The sequence below is a fragment of the Citrus clementina genome, unplaced genomic scaffold (assembly GCF_000493195.1).
Source record: "Citrus clementina cultivar Clemenules unplaced genomic scaffold, Citrus_clementina_v1.0 scaffold_8, whole genome shotgun sequence".
Lineage (NCBI taxonomy): Eukaryota > Viridiplantae > Streptophyta > Magnoliopsida > Sapindales > Rutaceae > Citrus > Citrus x clementina.
Genome location: NW_006262022.1, coordinates 7,360,121 through 7,375,339, shown reverse-complemented (window position 1 = coordinate 7,375,339; position 15,219 = coordinate 7,360,121). Strand labels below are relative to the sequence as shown.

At 36.4% G+C, this 15,219-nt stretch overlaps 3 protein-coding genes across 3 annotated transcripts; all 3 read left to right on the top strand.

The window, feature by feature from the left end:
• Nucleotides 1–9,784: 9,784 nt before the first annotated feature.
• Nucleotides 9,785–10,423, top strand: LOC18035595 (auxin-induced protein X10A). The gene has a single exon (XM_006423474.2). The coding sequence runs from the start codon at nt 9,888–9,890 to the stop codon at nt 10,188–10,190; it is 303 nt and encodes a 100-aa protein (XP_006423537.1). The 5' UTR covers nt 9,785–9,887; the 3' UTR covers nt 10,191–10,423.
• A 2,107-nt stretch (nt 10,424–12,530) lies between these two features.
• Nucleotides 12,531–13,071, top strand: LOC18035131 (auxin-responsive protein SAUR21). The gene has a single exon (XM_006423473.2). It carries the CDS (start codon nt 12,620–12,622, stop codon nt 12,920–12,922), a length of 303 nt encoding a protein of 100 aa, XP_006423536.1. The 5' UTR covers nt 12,531–12,619; the 3' UTR covers nt 12,923–13,071.
• A 443-nt stretch (nt 13,072–13,514) lies between these two features.
• LOC18035512 (pentatricopeptide repeat-containing protein At3g12770) lies at nt 13,515–14,995 on the top strand. Its single transcript, XM_006423472.2, has one exon. It carries the CDS (start codon nt 13,718–13,720, stop codon nt 14,990–14,992), a length of 1,275 nt encoding a protein of 424 aa, XP_006423535.2. The 5' UTR covers nt 13,515–13,717; the 3' UTR covers nt 14,993–14,995.
• The last annotated feature ends 224 nt before the right edge of the window (nt 14,996–15,219 follow it).

The window sequence follows — 15,219 nt, the reverse complement described above, 5'->3', positions numbered from 1 at the left end:
GGTAGTCTCACAATTCCTTGTAGAGAAGATATCTTCATTAATCTTACTTGTAGTTTGAATGGATCATGATAAGCAACACTGTAACCAATGAGTGAAGACTACAATGTTGTAAGTTCTATGTTTGTATGCTAGAAAAGTTACAGTTCTAGTTCTCAAATAGAAAACATCATTTAATTTAAACCGACTATTATTTTATTTCTACTATTACTTTTCCATTTATATTAGTTAAAATCTTTGTACAACGTGTCATTAAAAAATGATTTTGTTGTGTCACATTAGTATATGATATTACTTTGAGAAAGACATCCTCAACAGTATTCATGTGCTCTAATGGCAGAGCCATGATAAGCTATCGGATGGAAGTGTGATGATTGGCCTGCCTAACAGAACAAATAACACTGATATTTCTATGGCCATTAAGCATCAGATATTTCATTTCGTTGCACACTATATTGGAAGTCAAAAATGCATTAATCATTTTGCAAAGGCTTTAAAATCACATCATTTCAGAATTTTCAATTGTACTTGCTTCCATTACTTTTACACCAAATTTCTACGGTGAGTTGAAAATGGACACTTGAGTACTGAGGATGATCAGAAACAAGAGCAAAGAAAAAGATTTAAAGTGTTGAATTATAAAAGATATTTACATCTCAGACAGGAATGTCATATTTCTGTCACTAAATTCTCTTATGCTCTTATATGCATTGGAGAATGTGTTAGATTTATTTCTCACATTATGTGAACTGACATAAATCATTCTAATTATTTTCTATATTTTACCGAATTAATACGTGACTAAAGTTAAATATTGTTGAGTAATTTTGACAGACTCATTTATTAAGTGATCAAATATGGTGTTAATGAGTCTAATTTTGACATATCCTGTACAGTAGTATATTATGGACAAGTATATCCTTAATTGTGTTATTTTAGCCCATAATGGGATGGGTAATTTTGTACTAACACATGAGGGGTCCCTGCGCTCAACCGCTGTATTTAAGTAACTTCAGCCCATTGAAAGTTAACTGTTGAAAAATCAGTGGCATGTGCGCAGTGCACCTCTCTCTCTCTCCCTCTCCCTCTCGTCTCCCGTGTGTGTATGTACAGTAAATTTTGAAGCAAGCCGATCCTTGAGCTGAAGCAAGGGAAACAGGAATTCAAAAGCTAGATCAAGCTTGTAACAACTCAGTAAAGCTCCATAACAAGCTTCCAAGGTCGGATTCATGGGAGATCATGGTAAATTTCGAAATTACCTAAAATATGTGTTTGCTTGGAAATGCACGATTAAGGGCATAAAGTTTGTTATTGTTTCAACAATTGGTATCAGAGCTCATGGTTATGCATTTCCTTATAAATCATAGTTGATTTGTTGGTGAAATCTCACTCATGGAATTTTTCCTTTAATTTTGGATTTTTCGAAGTTTTGGATTTGGGCATATTTGATCAAATCGTTGTTAAATAATGCATGAGTGATGAGTTTGGAGTAAAAATATGATTTTTCCGTGATTTTTGGTGGCCAAAATCGGGATGGTATGAATGTGGTTGCTGTAATTTTACTGTAGCAACACTGTTGAGACATTTGAGGTTGAAGATGATATGACGGGATAATTTTGTTGGATCCCTAAACTTTGCAAAATGTCATTATGGCCCAACATATTTGCAAAATTTTCGAAATGGTCCTTGACCGAGGGTCAACTTTGTAAAAAATCAGTTTGGTCCTTAAATTTTAGTAAATTATATTATGGCCCAACATTTGATTTTATTTTATTTATAGTTTGGGCCAAAAGTTTTAATATTTAAAACAGTAAACATAATTCTAAAAATTCGGCAGTTTAGTCCAAAATCCTTTAAATTTTGGCGATTTTTCAGAATTTAAATTTAAGAATAATCCATCATTGTTGAATTTTATGGGCATAATATTCATATATTTTATTGAGGCATGTAGATATTTTATTTGATTGAATATCTTGGTGGAAACTTTAATTACGTTTTGACAAAGTTTATTTAGCCTCAATTTTGTTAATGTATGAAATATATATATGATGCAAAACTACAATTTAGAGTGATTGCGTATCTGCTTATCGTACGACCAATCATGATAAATTATTTGGTGGTTTGCAATTGATTGTCCATTTACAATTATGAATTATGGATTATGTGATGGATTGTTATTGTTCTGACCAAGATCCATACGGGTGATGATACTGCCCTATCGGCAAATCACTACTTGGTAGGATGCTTGGGAAGATAAAGAGGTTTGTTGAGTATTTTCTACTGAGTGGCTTAATTACCCTGTCGGTAATAGGTCAATGTTGGTGTTATATTCAACTTGTCTGCTTTATCTTTAGGTTAGTGCAATCCTATATTGTTAAAGGATGCCTAACATATTGTGTTGCTATTAGAAAAACTAAAAATGAGGAGTAATTGATTATAGCATAATTTTCATTTGGCATGCTTGATAATCCTTTTGTTATTGCTTCCTCGGCTCTTGATATTCTCTCATTTCTCCAAGTAGCCTCCCTCAAGAATTTAACTGGGACAAATTTTGAGGACTGGCATGAGTCCATTTTGTTTTAGTTGTCTACACTGAATAGAGACTTGGCATTAAGAGTTGATGAACCAGTCAAGCCCACAGATAAGAGCACTGCTGCTGAAAAAGCAGAGTGGGCAGCTTGGGATGAATCCAATAGACACTGTCTGGATACAATGAAATACACCATTGATAGAACAACTCGAGATAGCATCCCTGCATGTGATAAGGCCAAAGATTACTTGGCAGCTGTTGGAAGAACTTTTAAGAAGGTAGATAAGGCAGAAAAGGGTAACTATCTGAGGTTGCTTGCTAACACTCAGTATGATGGTGTTTCTGGGGTGAGAGAGCACATCCTTAAGATGACTAGTTACCATAAAAAGCTAAAGGACATGAATGTCAATCTGCCTGATGACTACCTGGTCTTCCAAATCCTTGAATCTCTTCCACCACAATTTGGCAATTCGAGAAGCCAATACAATACTCAGAGAGACACTTGGAATATCACTGAGTTGACTGCTTATGTGGTTTAAGAAGAGGAATCATTGAAGAAGGGGAAATCTCACACTGTCATGGTGGCAACTACTCAAGAGAGTGGAAGTGTGAAGAAAGGCTCTTCAAAGGGCAGCAATAAGTTTTTCAAGAAGAAAAAGTTTGGCAAGAAAACTTCGCGTGGTAATTCTTCTACCACTTCTGGTTCCACCTCTGAGAGCTTTAAGGGAAAGTGCCACTTTTGTAAGAAACCTGGGCACAAGAGAGCTGAATGCAGAGGATTCAAAGCATGGTTGGAAAAGAAAGGAATTCAGAAGCAGGAGGGAGCCCAATGAAGGGGAGTTGATAGTTCACATGGGCAATGGAGTGATAGCCAAAGTTGAAAGCATAGGAGTTGTCAGACTACATCTAGCCACAGGCTATGTTTTGGATCTGTTAGATACGGTTTATATTCCTTCTATTAGGAGAAATTTGATATCTGTATCTATTTTGGATAGATGTGGCTATACTTTTCATTTTGGTGACAGAAAAGTTTACTTATTCTGCAATTCAGAGTTAGTTGGTTCTGGCACTTTATATGATGGCTTATATATGATTGATTTATTTCCTCGTGCTGTTGAATCATCATCCAATGCTCATGTTATGCATGTTGTTAGCTCTAATCGTGTCAGGGTTGATGAAAATTCCTCTATGTTGTGGCATAAACGGTTAGGTCACATTTCTAACAGAGGATGGAGAGGCTTATTAAAGATGGGATTTTACATAAGTTGGATTTCTCTGATTTTGGCACGTGTGTTGATTGTATCAAAGGCAAACTTACTGCCAAAACCAGAAAAGAGAGAACTCAGAGGAGTCAACAGGTGCTGGAGTTGGTACATACAGACATCTGTGGGCCATTTACTCATATTGCTATTGGAGGTTATAAGTACTTCATCACGTTCATCGATGACTTTTCTCGTTATGGTCATGTTGAACTTCTTGTTGAAAAGTCTGAATCTTTATCTGTGTTTCAAGCCTTTAAGGCTAATGTTGAGCTCCAAAAGGGCAAGGAAATTAAAGCAGTAAGATCAGACATAGGTGGAGAGTACTATGGGCAATATGATGAAACTGGGCGTAATCCTGGACCTTTTGCTAAATTTCTTCAGGAATGTGGAATAAAAGCCCAGTATACAATGCCCGGGACTCCTGAACAGAATGGAATTGTAGAAAGGAGAAATCGTACCCTTCTTGACATGGTGCGGTGTATGCTAAGTAACTCCACCTTACTAGATTTTCTGTGGGTGAAGCCTTAAGAACTGCAGCTTACATTTTGAATCAGGTACCTAGTAAATCGGTGCCCAAAACTCCTTATGAGTTGTGGTCAGGAAAGAGACCGAGTCTTCGTCATTTTCATGTCTGGGGATGCAGAGTAGAAGTGAGGCCCTATAATCCACAATCAAGGAAACTTGATCCGAAAACAATTAGTGGTCATTTTATTGGCTATTGTATCGGCTCAAGGGGTTCTAGATTTTATTGTCCTTCCCACACTACTAGAATCATTGAGTCTGATCGTGCCATTTATTTTGAGGATGATCACAATGGTGGGATTTCTGAGCCTCGCAGTCTGACATTGAGAGAAGAATGTGTGGTTTTGCCTATTCCATCTTTTCCGACTTCTGCGATGGGATTACCACATATTGATGATTCTTCTGTTGATCCTGAACTTCATCATGATATAGAGCCTATGATTGTAGAGGATAATGGTACTGATGTGCCATTGAGGAGATCAGAGAGGATCAGGAGACCTACAATTTCTGATGATTATGTTGTTTACTTACAGGAGCATGATTTTGATGCTAACTCTTCATCTGATCCTATTACCTTTCAAGAGGCCATCAGTTGTTTAGAATCCTCATCTTGGCTACATGCGATGCATGATGAGATGGCATCTATGTATCATAATGGGGTTTGGGATTTAGTTGAGTTGCCAGATGGATGCAGGCCAATTGGTTGCAAATGGGTTTTCAAAACCAAGAGAGATGTCAGAGGTCAGGTAGAGAGGTATAAGGCCAGGCTTGTGGCTAAGGGTTTCAGTCAAAGAGAAGGCATTGATTACACTAAAACCTACTCTCCTGTTTCTACCAAAGACTCTTTTCGTATTATCATGGCATTGGTAGCTCATTTTAATTTAGAATTGCATCATATGGATGTGAAGACAGCTTTTCTCAATGGGAGCTTGTCTGAAGATGTGTACATGGTGCAACCTGATGGTTTTGTTGAGACTGGTAGAGAAAACATGGTGTGTAAGCTTAAAAGGTCCATTTATGGACTTAAACAGGCATCCAGACAGTGGTATTTGAAATTTCACGATATTGTCACCTCTTATGGGTTCCAGGAGAATGTCGTTAATCAGTGTATATACTTGAGAGTCAGTGGGAGCAAGTATATCATTTTGGTGCTTTATGTGGATGATATCTTGCTCGCTGCTAATGACACTAATTTGTTACTTGAGACTAAGCAAATGTTGTCAGTGTCCCGATAATGATGTAGACAAAGCTAGAATGCAAACAGTCCCGTATGCATCCGTTGTGGGTAGCCTGATGTATGCTCAAGTCTGTACTCGCCCTGATATTGCTTTTCCAGTGGGAGTACTTGGAAGATACCTGAGCAATCCTGGATTTGAACACTGGAAGGCTGCAAAGAAAGTACTTAGATATTTGCAAGCCACTAAAGATTTTGTATTGACATATCAGCAATCTAACCATTTGAATATAGTTGGATATTCTGATGCTGATTTCGCAGGGTGCTTGGAAGACAAGAAATCCACATCAGGTTACATCTTTATGATGGCAGGAGGAGCTATATCAAGCAGACACTCATAGCTTCTTCAACAATGGAAGCAGAATATGTAGCCTGTTTTGAGGCTACACGTCATGCTTTATGGATGCAGAATTTTATCACAGGGCTAGATTGTATATTGGCCGTACCGAGGCCATTAAAAATATATTGTGATAATTCTGCGGCTGTTTCTTTTTCTCACAATACAGTGAGTTCCTCACGTTCCAAGCACATTGATATTAAATATTTGTTTGTGAGAGAGAAAATTGCTCTATCTTGTGTATCAGTAGAGTATATCCCTACAGAACTCATGTTAGCCGATCCACTTACTAAAGCTTTAGCTCCAAAAGTATTTAGGGAGCATGTCACGCATATGGGATTATTTGAATCCACTTATATATGCTGAGTCAATGGGAGTTCTGGTTTGTATTATGAGTTGCAACTTAAATGAGCTTATGTATTACTCATTTTGTTATCATGCATGCATATTGTTATGTGATATGGATATGCCATATATTGTGTACACATTTGGTTGTGTATGGCATTATGTATAGAATAAGGATACGATGGTCCGAGACATTTTGCTTAGTCTTAATATGGACATTAAAGACTGAAGCATTTTGACTTAGCTTCAGTGTGCTTTCTGGAGACATTTTGATTCAATCTCATTATGATCATAAGAAAGCATGACTTCCATGAGACATCTTGGTATTAGTCTCATTATGATGAAAATGGAAGCTCGCTTCTCGAGACATTTTGCTAGAGTCTCATTATGGTTATAACGAAGCAATGGTCTAGGAGACATATTGTTTTCGTCTCATTTTGCTAGACATGTGGACTTTATGGAAATGAGCATGTTGATCACATTGTTATGTTATTTCCATAATTATACTTATATACTACTACATGGTCACGTGTTTATAGGTGTCTTATTATATGGAGCATTCTGTCGGTGCACATATGATTTGATATTTATGGCACATTTTGGACTTATTTATGTTTTGGGTGATTGCTTGTATTTGACCTTTTGTTATAGTCACATATTGATTAATTCGGTTGTTTTCAAAATATTATTTTATTTTAAATTTATCATTAGAGTGATTTTTGTCGTCCAAGTGGGAGATTGTTAGATTTATTTCTCACATTATGTGGACTGACATAAATCATTCTAATTATTTTCTATATTTTACCGAATTAATACGTGACTAAAGTCAAATATTATTGAGCAATTTTGACAAACTCATTTATTAAGTGATCAAATATGGTGTTAATGAGTCTAATTTTGACATACCTTGTACAGTAGTATATTATGGACAAGTATATCCTTAATTGTGTTATTTTAGCCCATAATGGGATGGGCAATTTTGTATTAACACATGAGGGGTCCCTGCGCTCAACCGCTGTATTTAAGTAACTTCAGCCCATTGGAAGTTAACTGTTGAAAAATCAGTGGCATGTGCGCAGTGCACCTCTCTCTCTCTCCCTCTCCCTCTCGTCTCCCGTGTGTGTATGTACAGTAAATTTTGAAGCAAGCCAATCCTTGAGCTGAAGCAAGGGAAACAGGAATTCAGAAGCTAGATCAAGCTTGTAACAACTCGGTAAAGCTCCATAACAAGCTTCCAAGGTCGGATTCATGGGAGATCATGGTAAATTTCGAAATTACCTAAAATATGTGTTTGCTTGGAAATGCATGATTAAGGGTATAAAGTTTGTTATTGTTTCAACAGAATGTTCATCTCTTGCTGTCACCAATTATTGTTTTGGATGTGAATTCAATTAAAGTAGACTTTTTTTTTTAATCTTATTTGGTCCCTTTTGTTTTCCTTGCGCTATTAGCCAGTGTACACCATCTATCTTGCCTGCTTATCCTTTCATTAATTAACCCGCTCTTAAAAGCTGTCTCAAACTTGTCTCTAGTCAAAGTCTCACTTAGTTATGCATTTATAGCAACTCTGGCTTTCCCAAATGTTTATTTGGTTCTCCATTGGTTTGCTTTTGAAATTTGTACGCCACAGTTGATTCTCAACAAACTAGCATGATGATTTTTCAGCCCCTAATCTTTGTGCAGTAGTTGGAAGACAGAGCCATGTGATGGTGTGATGCCCTCTTGAGCTAATGTCGTAAGCAGACCCCAAAAAATGCTCTTGACCAATCACTCGCTGAAGATAATTCATGATTTCATATGTAAGTTCATCTATATAAACCCATATGTTTTGGTCACTAAACCAACTCAAGTTTGAGCATTAACAATTATTCAACAAATAGCCTTTCCTTCAAACACCTCTCACAAATATTCTAATTTGAAGTAGCTTAAATTCAAGTAAAAGCAAATGGTTATTCGTCTGCCTGGTTTCTTTCTTGCTAAGCAAATTCTTCGGCAGTCTGTTCTAAATGCGAAGAAAGGAGCTTCAACATCATTAGATGTACCAAAAGGTTTCTTAGCAGTATATGTTGGAGAGACTCAAATGAAGCGCTTTCTGATTCCTGTATCCTATCTGAACCAGCCTTTGTTTCAAGATTTGCTAAGTAGAGTTGAAGAGGAATTCGGATTCAACCATTCAATGGGCGGTTTGACAATCCCCTGTGGAGAAGACACTTTCACTGATATCACTTCTCAATTGATTAGATCATAAGAGAAGCCACTTAATCAACATAATTTTGCATGGTAGCCGAAAAAAAAAACACTAATCTGCAAGCTATCTAGGAACTGTTAAATCTGATGTAAATACTTTTTCCTCCTATTTTGAAAGGAGTTTAGAATTAAAATGTCCCATCTGAGAAAAATCAATAATGGAATGCATCATACAAATTGTTTATCTCTAATTCCAGATGCTTTATATAGCTCTTTTATGTTATTCTTGATTACAGTTCAAGTTCGGGACAAGCTAAATTGCAAGTGTCAACTGTCATCCAATCTAGCAATTTATTAAGATTTCTAACCTATGAGAAAAATGCCATCAATATTTGCTTATTTTTCCGTTCAGTTTTCCTAAACTGCCAGAAAATTTCAACCACAAGTTATATGCAGGCGACTTTCCATCCTTGTAGATCAATCAGTTTGTTGTATATATGGAATTTGTATGTTTAAATACAGGTGAGGGAGCTAACAAATAAAGTAACCGTGATGATGGGAGCACTGTCCTTTTTAGCCTAGGAGCAAAGCAAATGTGAAGTAAATGAAGGCCATGGGCTATAGTACCTCATACCAAATACTGCCGAAAGCCGAAATGTGATAAATGCCAACCAGCTCTGAATATTGCATTGTCAACAGTGATAATTTTTACTTTTAGCAACAATCAGTTTCTTCATCAACTGGGTTGTTTTCAGTCTCTTGGTTTTTCAAAGGACACATTTCATCACATGCTTTACCCTGTAGCGTCTTGCCTAATGGTGTACTAAAGAACATCTTAGTAACATTTGTTCATGACATGTCACTAATAGACATCTGCCAAACTCGGGATTAACATCTATCATTCAGTTACATTTTATTCAATGCATTAGGCCATCCGTCAAAGAATTCAATGTATTATTATAGATCACATTTTATTCAATGTATTAGGCCATTAGCACCGAGGAAGAATTAATGCTGTAACAAAGAATTCCAGTTATATTAGCAAATATTTTTTGGTCGGCAGAATGGGTGATAGAAAAGATAGGCCAGTTAAAACGTAGCAGAAAGAATGTGCCTAATTATCTTAATGGAAGGTACCCTATTTGGGTCCCTAGTAGTAGGGTATCCTAGAAATAGGTGGGCATAATCTGTTAAAACAGTCAATCAGTTCCAAATTCTAAGTGATGACTAGCTAGACAAGCCATGTGAATTATGCTTGAGTCTCAATGCATCAGCGCCACTCCCCTAAAATACCAAAGATTTTCCACATAGAATGCCTTCTATAAATACATATGTTGTATACACAACTGAGTTAAGTCCTTCACATTCTGCATTAGCGAATCTTCTTCATTTCGTCTCACAACTCACAAGTCGTTTGTGCCCTTCATTCTTCATCATCTTCATTCAGAAGATATAATATAGATAGATATAGCAATGGCTATTCGAGTACCTGGCATCATGCACGCTAAGCAGATTCTACGCCAATCTAAATTATGTGCAAGTCAAGCAACTTCGAAGTCTGTAGATGTTCCGAAAGGCTATTTGGCAGTTTATGTTGGAGAGAGGCAAAAGAAAAGATTCATCATTCCTGTATCATTCTTGAATCAACCTTCATTTCAGGAATTATTAAGTAAAGCCGAGGAAGAATTCGGGTTTAACCATCCAATGGGTGGTCTCACAATCCCTTGCAAAGAAGAAATCTTCATTGATATCACTTCTAGCCTGAATGGATCATAGAATGCAATACTAGAACTAACTGGTATGGAAAATGTTGTAAATACTTTTAAGATTCTTTTCTCATTTCTTTACCTGAAAAAGAGATGGGACACTGAGTAAAAATTCCCACACCAGACTGCAGAAGGGTGTTTTGCAGAATTTTTTCTCAATTGCAAAATGAGAACTTCATTTATTTTAAATGGGCAATCTTCATATTCTGAGATTGTTTCTCCACTTTTACTTTCCATCAAGATTGGGCATCTTATATGTTAGTCAAAATTTGTTGTAACATTTCTTTTTCTTTTATTAAAGTTATGTATACTTATTAGCTAGTCATCTATGTGACAGTACTTTCCAAATATCAGCAAGAAAATGGTTCTCAAACATATCATGAATATTGATTAACTTGTATCTTGAAAATCATCAAAAAGAGTAGCACAAAAGGTTTTCAACTGTATAAAAAACACACCAAAAAAAGGTAAGAGTGATAACATGAATGTTGAATTTCACAATGACAACTTTTCCATCAAAATAGAAAGGGAAGCAACTGCCTTTCAGTCTGATCCGTAAAATAGCGTCTTTCAAATTGGTTATTTCATTTGACATGAATGAAAACGATAACCAATTAATGAGTGTAGATTGATGACACCGGACACAATAGATGGGAAAACACAACGTCACACACTCAAAAAATCACAAGCTCACCACCACAGCAAACAACAAAAGGATACAGAAAAAAATTCACCACCTAAAGTTGTTAAGTTAAGGATACAAGGCTTAAAATACTCACCACTCAATGGAATCCACCAAAGAGATACAGAGTTTGATAATAACTCAAAGTTCATCCAATCCCCAAAATTAATCTCTCTCCTTTGGTTACAACTACATAAGCTTAAATAACTTTCTTGGAACATTCCTCCAAGCATAGATATACTAGAAAGAAACCCTTCAAATGACTTGACTTTAAAGACCAACATTAAAGCTAGACATTAATAAAACATTGGTATGCTTAAAACACAGCAAAGAGCATTAAAAAAAATACAAGTCCAGAAATATTCTTCTCGACTCAAAACTGAACAGCCTGCACATAACTGATCATAACTTACTGTAAAAAGCTCCAAATTTAGATTAGTAAAATTCATTGGAAAGCTAACAGAAATATCTTTTCAATGATGTATGGCTCGAAAATTAATTCGATCTCATGCAGTACAGATTAATTCCCAAAGATGCCCTTTTCTGCACAGAAATTCCGCTCACTTGATTAAAGTAAGAACTTGAACTGCACTTGGTATAACTTGAATACCAAATATTTCAAACACCCCTGTGTTAATTTAGAATTAGGATCTTCTCCTGATCTAATCTTTATTTAAGCAAATTCTATTAATATGATTGGTGGTTAATAAATTAAAAAGAAAAAGTAGTTAAATCATAATCATCCACTAACACTAAAACACAAGTGGCATAAGATCTGTAAAAGATCAGGCGTGCTCAGATCATGAGAGGATCTTGATCCGTAGATTTAACATGTTGTCGGCATCATTGGCAAAGAGAAATGCTTATGGATGATTTGCTGCTTGTTTAGATAGCTGAAGCAGGTAATTTAAAGTAGTAAGAGGGATTAACTGTGGTGAATATTATTTTAGATCAATTATTGAACTTACATGTTATTGCTCCCCTCTTTTGCATGCCAGATAGGTATGCAAATTGAGAATGAAAACTTAAGCGGGTACAAATAAAAATAGAGTAAATATCTTAAAGTAATACTTTTTTAAGTCAAGGTCTAGCTCTAGTGGTAAGAAGCAGCCTTCTTAGGAATTTAGATTTGGTCAAACTTCAATGGGTGTGTGAGTTATTAAATTAAAAAAAAAAAAAAGAAACGATGTTACAGGTTGATTGGAGCCAAATGTATCTCAGTCTATGCAACTTTATCTTCCACTCTTCTGTATGTTGGTGCCAGTTGCTTAGTATTAAATCTTGCTTGCTTTTCCATTTTACCTTTAATCCCTAATCTGTGAGCACGCTCTTAAAAGCTGTCTAAAGCATGTCTCAAACCAATGATCACTTAGCTTTGCATCCATATCAGCACTGAGTATCCAACTGTCATTTACCAATCTTTAGATGGTCCTCCATTGGCTTGGTTTCAAAATTGTAGGCCATATTTGATTGTCAACCACAAGCATGATATGATTTAGCCCCCTAATCTTTGTTGATTAGTTGGTGGACAAAACCATGTGATGCCATCTTGAGCTATGTTCCATTCACTCAAGGTTTTATATGTATTGCATACGCAATAGCCAATAAGTGTATCTATATATACCCACATACATTGATCACAAAACCAACTCAAAGTTTCAGCAATACCAATCAATCTCCTTTTGCTTCAAACACCTCTCCAAATCCTCTCATTCTATTTTGATATTTGAAGCTGCTTGCATATCAAGTAAAAGCAAATGGGCATTCGTCTTCCCGGTTTCATTCTTGCTAAGCAAATTCTACGCCAGTCTGCTCTAACCGCAAAGAAAGGAGCTTCAACATCATTAGATGTACCAAAAGGCTTCTTAGCAGTATATGTTGGAGAGACTCAAAGGAAACGCTTTCTGGTTCCAGTATCATATCTGAACCAGCCTTTGTTTCAAGATTTGCTGAGCAGAGCAGAAGAGGAATTTGGCTTTAACCATCCAATGGGTGGCTTGACAATTCCTTGTGAAGAGAACACTTTCATTGACATCACTTCTCGCTTGGAAAGATCTTAAGACAAGGCTCATAGTTCTTAACTAATAACTACCACAGTTTTTTAGGCCTGAACTGACATGTAGAATGTAGATATGTATTATTTTTCCTCCTTTGATAGGAGTTTTGGGATTATAATCTTCCCATTTGAGCAAAGTTAGTTAGCAATGACACACAGAATGTTTGTATTATCTTGATGTTTGATTGAATCATATTTCTGAACTCTCACCTCTCCTGTGCATGTGAAAATTTTAACAACAAAAATAGTCTAAAATCAAATTTAACCTCGATTTATTAAATTTTGATTTTAAACCGTTAGCATCTTCAGATAACAGTATATTCTACTGAAAATCTGAATTGATAGGCTTATAGTACAGTACCAAAGTCTACTAAAGAACATAGCTCGGAAATATTATTAGGCATCAGCCACCGCTAGGCCCAAGCCTTAGTAGATCAATTTATTTTATGAAGTCAAAGCTTTCATCAAATTGGATTGAAACTGTAATGTGCGTGTGAAACTGAAACCTCACTCAAAAACAAAAAATAAAAAATAAATAAATAACAGCTTCTTACTATTATAACAGATTGAAAATCTATTTGTTTCCCAAACCACTGTTTCTCTGAATAAAGTTGCATTACATCAAACAATTGCAATGCGTCTTATTTGCTCCATCATTGTGTCAAACGAGTCTCACTAAGCTTTACACAACTAGAATCAACTAACTAAAAGTCTAATAATATCCACTGAGAACGTCCATGCCCATCAATTTGAAACAGGCTTACTCCTTATTTGTCTTATTATTTTTCAAAGTAGACTCATGTTACCGTACACCACATGCCGTCACAAAAAGAACCTTGGAACTTTAACCAACTGCTTGAAATTCCTAAACCCCAGAAACCCATTACCATTTAACGTTGTCATATCCGATTTTTGTCGAAATGGGTCCCCTTTGTATGCTCTAAAAACCTTTTCTTTCATGCATGTTCATGGCATTTTCTTAGATACTTATGCACTGTGTAGTTCTTTAACAGCTTCGACTTCTGTAAAAGATGCTAGATTTGGTAAACAAGTACAGGCCCATGTAACTAAATCGGGTTGGCTGTCCAGTGTTTTTGTGGGCAGTGCTTTGATTGATTTGTATGCAAAATTATTGCTTATTCACGACGCGGAGCTGATGTTTGATGAAATTCCTGTGAAGAATAGTGTGTGTGCAAATGCGCTGTTATCGGGTTATTGTGAGGCTAAGTTGTGGGCTGGGGGACTCGAATTGGTTAGATTGATGCCTGCACTGGGATTGGATTACGATCACTTCACATTATCTGCATTGTTACGTGCATGTGCAGGGCTATCTGCCGCTGAATTTGGGAGACAGGTGCATGCCTATATGATCCGTAAGTGTTGCAATTTAGGAAATGATGTGTTTATGCAGAGTTCATTGATTGAAATGTACGGGAAATGTGGTTTGGTGACAAAGGCATTGCAAGTATTTAATTTAGCAGGGCATAGACTAGAAGGGGAAATAAATAAAGATGTTGTTCTATGGACTTCAATGCTTGGTGTATATGGTAGAAATGGATACTTCAAAGAAGTGATTAAATTATATGAAGCGATGTTGATGAATGGGACAAAACCAGATGAGGTTGCATTTGTGACTGTAATTTCAGCTTGTAGTCACACAGGTCAAGTGAAACTTGGAATTGAGTATTTTGAATGGATGGTTCATGACTATAAGCTGGAACCTGGCCCCGAGCACTATAGTTGTTTGGTTGATTTGCTTTGTAGAGCTGGTGAATTGGATAAGGCATGGAAGCTGATAAATGAGATGCTCGATAGAGGGCATGGTAGCAGTAGTGTTTCTATGTGGGGGGCTTTACTTAGTGCTTGCCACGATTGTGGAAAGTTTGAATTGGGAAAATTGGCTGCTCAAAAGGCACTAGAGTTGGATCCACATAATGTTGGAATTTATGTTATGTTATCCAACTTATATTCTAAATTCTGCATGTGGGATGAGATCGGCCAGTTGAGAGAGCTAATGAAAGAAAAGGGATTAAAGAAAGATGTTGGTTGCAGTTGGATTGAAGTCACAGGTTGAATGCACGGGAAATCGGTATTGATTTCTAATGGAAAACTGACAACATCAGAGAGGTGGGATTCCATACCAAATATGGAGCTGTCTCAACTGGCATTTTTTAGTCTAGAGCCTCAGGTCACAAGTGCTCATTGATAACATCTAGTCGGTAGCTGTGTTGGGAAGTGGAAGACAATGAGGCGATGCACAGTTTGCTGTTGACTGATGATAATCTTAGAATTCAACTGATT